The sequence below is a fragment of the Rhagoletis zephyria genome, unplaced genomic scaffold, assembly GCF_001687245.7.
Source record: "Rhagoletis zephyria isolate East Lansing unplaced genomic scaffold, Rhagoletis_zephyria_1.1 Rzeph_scaffold_07205, whole genome shotgun sequence".
NCBI lineage: Eukaryota > Metazoa > Arthropoda > Insecta > Diptera > Tephritidae > Rhagoletis > Rhagoletis zephyria.
The window spans coordinates 1509-9982 of NW_016164288.1; the positions used below are offsets into that span (position 1 = coordinate 1509).

An 8474-nucleotide genomic window follows, 5' to 3' on the forward strand; every position below is an offset into this window, starting at 1 on the left:
CAATTGATGCATATTGCGTAGATCAATATATAATTTTGATTCAATAATTTTGTCCAGAAAATCTACATATAAAATGTTTAAGAAATTTGGATATGGGGCTGGTAGAAAAGAATAATGGGGCTTGACATGCACCTCCCATCTTTCCAACTTGAGAGATCAAAGACCAAAGTATTCACTGATTTGCCTCTCTTTCTCCTCCTCAGGGAAGCCTCTTGAAAATAAGTCTACATAAAATTATGGATAATAAAACAACAAAAACTCAAAAAATTGGATTTCCGAAGTTAATGCAGATTTTTATAACAAATGTTCCCTACTTAGTTACTCCTTTTAGATAAAATTGGGGTACGTATGCAGTTTTGCAGCAAATATTTTCTAAACAAAAATATATGTAGACTAAGCGAAAACAAAAAACAAACTGAAAAACGTTTTTATTTACAAAAAAAAAACTAAGTGCGTTAGCTCCACCATATAACATCTACACTTTTTAAAATAGTGGTTAATTTTGAAGTAAAACATAAAATTATTCTCATTTCTAATCAAACCAAAAAAAAAATTGAAAAAATTAAACCATAATCTTAAGTAGGGCTGAATTTCCACTAGGCATTAAACAATGCCCGTGTCAGATCTGCTGAGTTCCAGGACATTGGGTTATCAAAGGAAACGAAAGGATTGTGGGTAAGTTTGGCAAATGTGCTGCCCACTTAGGGAACGAAACGACATAAAATGATTGCTAAGGAATCTACGGAACGATATTCTAAATCTGTATAATTAGCTATGAGGTGCCATATTTAGGTATAAAAAGGTGCCAAAAATTGACAACTAGAAATATAAAAGTGTCAAAAAACGTAAAACTATTTTTAATCGGAGAAGATTATTTCTTGCTTTCCCATTTACCAATAAATTAGGAACCTCATTTTTAGAACAAAAAAAAGCGCAATACGAAAATAAAATAAACTTTAGAGACTTAAAAATTTTAGTTGATTTAAAAGTAAAGCATACGTTGGATTTCACAAAAATTTATTGAAAAAATATTTTTATTTTTCAATGTACAGTTTTGACAGCTTGCGCCAAATTGAAAAGCTTGGTGCCATTTCACGTAAAATTAGTTCTCGTTTATGCCAAGGTTTGAGCCAAGTTGGCAGGCCTGACTAGTGAATCGTAATCGATGAAAATCATAAAATTTGAAAAATCCAATTTTTTATTAAATTTTGTTAAAAGTGCTCAGAAAGTCTCGAAATAGCTATTTATAGCGCCTAAGCCGACGGTTTGATGCAAAAGTATTGCAGACTTTTTTCATACAGCACATACAGTTTCATATTAGAATTGAAATGTAATTCGATAAGAAAATGATGATGAAAACACTAGACATAAGAAAACAATTGGAATTCAACGTTACAATGCGNATAATCGATAAAAATCATAAAATTTGAAAAACCCAATTTTTTATGAAATTTTGTTAAAAGTGCTCAGAAATTCTCGAAATAGCTATTTATAGCGCCTAAGCCGACGGTTTGATGCAAAAGTATTGCAGACTTTTTTCATACAGCACATACAGTTTCTAAGGTTGGAGAAACGTTCTGATTTTACAAGCATAGTATATTAGAATTGAAATGTAATTCGATTAGAAAATGATCATGAAAACACTAGACATAAGAAAACAATTGGAATTCAACGTTACAATGCGTTTAGATATCTAACCTTTTCCACGATATTGAGAACATTAGTCCCCTTTTCGTAGAGAATACAGTAATGCTCGACTCTCTTGAATTGTCTTCTAACTTACTACCTTAGAGAAACACATTAGAATTCGAATCATTTTCTATTCGTTCCTAAATAATGTTTGTCTGGATTAGATTATTTCATACATGGCCACAGCAAAAAATTAATTTTTGCCCAGAAAGAGGGAGCTACGACGCCTACTGTGCAACGACAATCCCTACACTGCCTTTATGTATACATAATTCTGTCCTGAAAAATATGTTCATAAAAAAGATGCACTCACCTTGTGCTTCATCAAAAGTCTTTTGTTGTCATCTGAAAGAGCGCATCCAAGGGCGTTCCATTTGGCTTGCCTTTCGAATTCGAGCCATTGTTCGCCGCATTATCGTTATTTGCACCACTGCCGCAGCCCGAACTATTGCTTCCCATATTATTGCCCCCGCCATTACCTGAAGTTGAGGTATGTGAAATGCGTTCCCGATCGCGCTCACCCGTCGCCGATTGCGCCGCCCCGGTCGATGGCTCCCCCGACGAGCGGGCAATTTCCGGCGAACAACAATCGCTAGCCGCCGAACTGGAGCGCTCCGAACCACTTTCAGACGGTATCATATCCATGCCCATGTGACGCAACAGCTGCGCTTGGGCATTAAAATGCTCCTGCAATTGCCGATGATAGTCCAGCGCCAAGCGCTGTTCATAGTGCAACAGTGCTGAGGGTATAAAGGGACGCACTGGCATCGGGCCCAACAAATGATCCCAGGGGCGTACAATTTGCGCACCCGGCAAAAGCATATGATGTGGCATGCCAGCGGCAGCCGCTGCAGCAGCGCTTACCATATCCAGCGGCTCGGTGCGTGGTTGCAACAGACCACTGGCGCCCAACAACGGTCGTGTCGGTGTAGTCGCGGCATGCTGCTGCTGTGCCGTCGCCGCTGCCAGCTGTGAAGGTGGCGAAGTGGACGTGGCGCGCTTCTCATGACCCAAAATATCAGCAATGGTAAAGCTTTTGACACCCTCAATATTCGATTTAACAGCGGTGCCTGTCGCGGCGGCATTCGCTGTTGCTGTGGTCGCGGACGTTGGTGCGGGTGGCGGTAGTGTAGTGCTGTGCGTTTGCAGCGGACTTGGTGTGCGATTCGCCGTTGACGACTCCTCCATTTCGCTGCTGGACATACGCAGGCGTTTCAGTGGTTGGAAATACTCCTCGGCGCCGGTGCGTGTCAGACCTGCAGCGGCTGCTGCTGCGGCGGCGGCGGCGGCTGCATGTTGTTGCATGAGCATTTGTTGATGCTGCAGCAGATCGATGGTGCTGCGGTGTTGTGACGGCTGTGCATGAGATGGTTGATGGTGGTGCTGGCTTTGGTGGTGGGGCAATGGGCTGGGTGCGCCACCGACGGAGATTTCTGATTCAGCAGGGCTAGCAGGACGCATGGTGAGCGGACAAAGCATGTTACGATAAGCGTACGTGGTGTATGAAGATGCTCGATGGGCGTTGGTCTACTAAAGATGACGGATAAAAACACACCAAAAGCGAGGAACTAGAGGGCAAGAGTGGTGTGCACAGTTTCCGATATAATTTTTTCGAACTCGAAAATTTGTTCACAGTAGGTATATTTTATTTTAAAGTTAGATATTAGTTTATTTCAGGCAACACTTTGCAAATTATATAAATCACTTTCTTGTGTATCATTGTTATGCCTGGTACTTTACAGTTAATTTTATTTTCAAAAATGTATTCTATTTTTTTTTTTTGTTCAATGTTGCATTCGATTAATGAGCGCACGTACGCAGCAACTAGTTTCCCGACATCTAAACACGTTTGCAGTTAGCTGAGAACTGACAGTGGACAGCGGACAGCCGACACAAAAATTGAAATCAATCAAATTACAAATCAGTTAGTCGTACGAGTCAAGTCGCGCTGCAACAAACCTCTAACAAACGTTGATTCTCCTTAAGATTCTCTCTGATTAGCCGCCTCATTTATTTATTTTTATTTTTTTTGTTGGTGCTTCTTGCGCACAACTCAACATTTCACTTTACTCAATCAAATCGTCTGCATTCTCATATGTATATGTATGCGCCGCTATGTTTGTATGTATGTATATTTTTGTTGCATGCATGCGCCTTCACTCTTCACTTTGCACTACTTCTCATTGCAGTATATGTTTGCTGTTATTGTTTTTCTAGTTTGCTTGTTAACAATTAATTTTAATGTACGACTGACTGACTCTTTGACGGCCGACACTGCGCACTAACATCCAATCGGGCCAACCTCTCCACTCGACGTTTCGCAGGCAACTGTTCGAAACTAGATTGAAGTTTGCTAACTAGACAAGTTGATTTTCGAGTTTTTTGCCGACTCTCCCTGTTTTCAGATATGTGGATATGTAGGTAGGTACATACATATGCAATTAGCGCGTTGTTGTTGTTCTTCTTATTTTCCACAATACACAAAATACATGACGAGATTTGAACTGCAATTGTGGTGGTGGCGGCTTTCGTTGTATGAGTGCTAGCACTTTGCCTGTATTTCAATTGGTTTCATTCTGATTTTTAGCCCAACACTCTCTTCGCCACTAGTCGCTCTCCTTGGTACAGCAAGCACTCGCTCTTGTAGATACATATGTACATATCTATGTATAACCACTGTAAATGTCGTGCCATTCGTGTCGTCGTGTCTTGTTTGTCGACAGTTAAACTCGACAATCAAATCTTAACTAACCAAGTGAGTAAGTGGAGATCCCGCTAACGACAATGGGCCGCCGACGATGATTGTGGCAGCAGAGTTAATCCGTAGGCGGCGATGCCGCTGACGGCGGGGAAGCAAAAAAAGCCAGCCAAACAAGTTTCCTTCCACACAAAGAGAAAATTGGTGCAAGCTGTTTGTCAGCCGAAACAAGAAATAAAGCAAGAAAAGCAAAAAAACATCAACAACCAAACAAGAGATACTCCGTAATGTGCGAGAGGCAAATACGCAAAGGCGCAACAAAAAATGTGAGCACCAAAAACAAACCTAAATGTTAGAACAGTACATTGCATGCGCTCTTTTGCGTGTGAGCGCAGCTAACATGCATTGCCGCCTTTGCGCTCTCGCTCACTCGTACAGCAGCTGGTTCTACAAAGATGGTTGCTGAAAAGAGTACGCCCGTTGGAGTGCCGCAACAAGCGATGAGTGCGCAAAAGGCGTTCAGCACGTGGCAGAGCCAATCAGCAGCAGCCGAAAAAAATCGCAATGGTGGATTATGTGCTGCAGCTGTAGTTATGGCGGTCGTCATGTGCGCAAGCTAAGCAGCCTGATTGATAGCAGCACGGGTAGTTATTTGTTAAGGAGTGTGTTGTTGGCAAATCGTTTACGAGTGAGCGAGCGCACAAATGAGCGTACATATTTAGTAAAGCAAGCCTAAATTAACGCAATCCATATGTACGTATGTTAATAAGTGCGCAAGTTTGTAAGTAAGTTTGTAATTGCGCCCTCTAATGAGACCGTTTATAGCGGCTAGAAAACTGTGCGTTCGTTATTAACGATGAGATGAGAATTTAGTAAATGTGTCAGGACAGATCGGCCGCAAACAGAGTAGCTGTCAAACTATAAAATTGCGAAATTTACTAACGGGTCTCCACAGGCAGCAGTTTTTATCTTGATAATGTTATCAGAGAATATTTTGCCAGTGGGGACCGCACATTGCACATTATTGATATTTTAATATAGCTGCAAATATTTAGATGTTTTCTATTGAAATAGTTTTTTGTTATATGTATAGTGTACTTGGATATGAAGTAGCATATTTTATAAATTTAACTTTTTTAAGTGATTAAAACCGGCAAAGACACGTGTCAAAAGCCATCCTACAAATGCTTTTATCAAGATAATAAAATGCCAACGCACTAATATTGCCTCTGATAAGATATATATCAGGCAATAAAAATGACAGTTGGTTGGCAATAACTTTTTCAATTTTTGTCTGTGAAGACACGAAGTAAAAGAAACTGAAAATATAGAAAGTGTAATTACTTAATTACATCATATTTATGTATGTGCATTAGATGGCATCACTCCCCTTACAAAAAAAAAAAAAAAAAATCGTTACTGGTTTTCCATTGGAATTATAAAATCTATTATATTTTTGAGATTTCCACCAAAATATTTCGGAAAAATATTAAGATTTAAACGAGCTGGAAAATACCTTCAAAAATGGAGTTTTTTTTCATGAATAAAAATAGTTACTTAAAGATGTTTTTTTTTTGGAAAAATCACCTCAAATGTCAAAACGGTTTAAGCTTAAAAAATTTATATAAAAATATTAGAAAAATTAAATCAAAAAATTTTGAACGGAATCGTAATAATGGGATTTTTGATGCTGTTTTTTTTTACTTTTTTCAAAGATTGGTATAAGAAAAACTTGAAGAAAGAGAAAGGTAGGATAAACGAACATCATTCAAAGTTAAATTAAGATGTACTGGTATTTTAAAAAAAAATTGGAACACGAATGACTTTTTTTGCACATAAAAAAAAGTGGCAAAATATCTTTATACCGAGATCCCATAAGTTTAATTCAGAGTAGTAAAAACAGCATCAAAAATCTCATTTTTACGATTCCGTTGAGAAGATTTTTAAATATTTGTATGCAGTTTTTTTAAGACTAATCTGTTTTGTCATTTAAGGGGACTTAAAATGTGGTGCTATCTATGTTAAAATATTAGAAAATGAATTGAAGAAGATTAAACTATATTTAAGCATTCAGTCATTAAAATTTTTGATGCAATTTTTTTTTTAACAAAAGCAATATGTTTCTATTTGCACGAAAATATCTTGCTAGGTAATTCTGCTGCTTGTGGGTGCGAATTCGAAACATCGCCGTTAAAATATTGGCCGCCTCATTTTGGTTGTTACAAACCTAAGAATTTGCTTGTTAGAATTTATACACAATTTTTTTGTGCAAGTCCCCATCAAGTCAGGTTCCAGGTCATTTGAAGGTCAAGTAGGGAAAAATTCATAAACCTGAAAATTCATATATATATATATGGCGTTTTAGACTCGCTTGGCATGAATCCGAGGTCCGTTAACCTCCATAATGTCAGTTTCGATGCCATTTGGGGGTCAAATAGAACAAAAAATTTATTCAATAAAAAATAATTTTATTTTATTTTTGTTTTTGTTGTCGCTGAATCCGAATATGGGGGTCCCTTGATTCTTCAAGATCATCTAGAGGTCATACCAAGGTCATCCCAGGGTCAATTTCAGAATAATGGTATTGAATTTTCAGGTTTATTCAATGAATTTTTGACAGACATAGGGGATTCGCATTCAGCGCGTCGAATAACATAGAGGTATAGAGGTTTGGTTCAATATGCAGACACTTTTTTTTGTAAACCTGTGTATTTAGCCGCAGAAAATCAAAAAGTGGGGCTCCAAATAGCGTAGAGCCTCCAATTCGTAACCGATTTCTGTTTTTTTCTTTTTTTTTTAATTAAAGTTGGTATGGCTCTGGAGAAATTTATGAAGCACTGTTTTTGAATTTTCATGCGTTTATATTAATTTTTTGTGTGCAAACTGCAGAGAAAATAGCAAATTTGAAAAATCAATTCCCCTGTTCCTGTTAATAAATGTTGCATAGCAAAACTTCTTGAAAACAATTAAAGGGTTCCTACAATAAGAAAAAAATTCCCAATATATTTAAGAAAAAATTTCCAAGTATTAAAAATTAAGTTTTCTTGTTCAATTTAAAAAAATATTGCGTTTGCAATTTTATAGCCTATTAAAGTCTAGTATTTATTAAACTTACAAGTGCAAGTTTCAAGTGGTTAAAAAATGCTTTGTTAGCAATTTTTTTTTTGCTGCCATTTTGAGCACAATTTTCTTATGTTTAAGGAAATGCCTATCCCCGGCAGCGAACAAGTATTAAAAGTCAAATACAAGAGGCAAGATTTTACTTCTTGAAAACTTCTGAAGAGAAATATTTTTAAGAGCGTCAAATTAAGAAACATCAGAAATCAGTTGTTTGAGTAGTAATAAAATAATTTATTCAACTATACGTAATATTTTATTCCAAATTATTCTTTATTTTTATCTTAAAGAATTCGCGCTCAGTGTCATACAAAGGCCTTTCCGGCTGTTCACACGTCGAAATAAATGGCACGGTTAAATATTAACCGATTTCAGGCTGTGATGTTAAGGGCTTTCGTGCCACACCTATTCAAAAAAAAAACAATTAAAATGTTTTTATTATAATTTTAAATTCAAGCTGAAAAGTTCACGTTGAAATATGAAACCCTTCAAAATTCAATAAGGTTTAACTCTTTGAACTCCGTGCGGCATGCGCTATAACCAAATCATGTGTTACGAGAAATATATTTAGCTGACTTCTTTCTGGATGTTAGCCGAATGAAACGCATATTTCAACGTGAATTAAATTCAACAACGCTAGAGAAACCCGTACGCAGACGCCAAAAACAAAAATGGAAGAGGTTATCAGTTCGTCGGAATATTTTATTTTTATTTGCATTATTATTTGTATTTTTTATTTTTATTTTTATTTTTAATATTTTTATTTTTTATGTATGTTATCGCATAACTTTGGACCACGTCAACCGATTTCGATAATTCTTTTTGCATCGGAAAGGCAGTATCCCAGAGGTGGTACCATACTAATTTCGTTTGGATCCTATCATTTTAACCACTAGGACTAAAATTGAATGGGCTTTAAAACTATGTATTCAAACAATTCTAGCACTTCTGAGAAAAAAGTTTGAAATTT

The 8474-nt window shown here is 37.0% G+C and overlaps 1 protein-coding gene across 1 annotated transcript; it reads right to left on the reverse strand.

Annotated features, from left to right (window-relative positions):
* Positions 1 to 2013: 2013 nt before the first annotated feature.
* On the reverse strand, positions 2014 to 3371 carry LOC108373985 (uncharacterized). The gene has a single exon (XM_017629932.1). It carries the CDS (start codon positions 3166 to 3168, stop codon positions 2014 to 2016), a length of 1155 nt encoding a protein of 384 aa, XP_017485421.1. The 5' UTR covers positions 3169 to 3371.
* Positions 3372 to 8474: the final 5103 nt, after the last annotated feature.

Coding starts and splice junctions, on each gene's coding strand:
- LOC108373985 (XM_017629932.1), bottom strand. CDS start 3,168: ATGCTTTGTCCGCTCACCATGCGTCCTGCTAGCCCTGCTGAATCAGAA.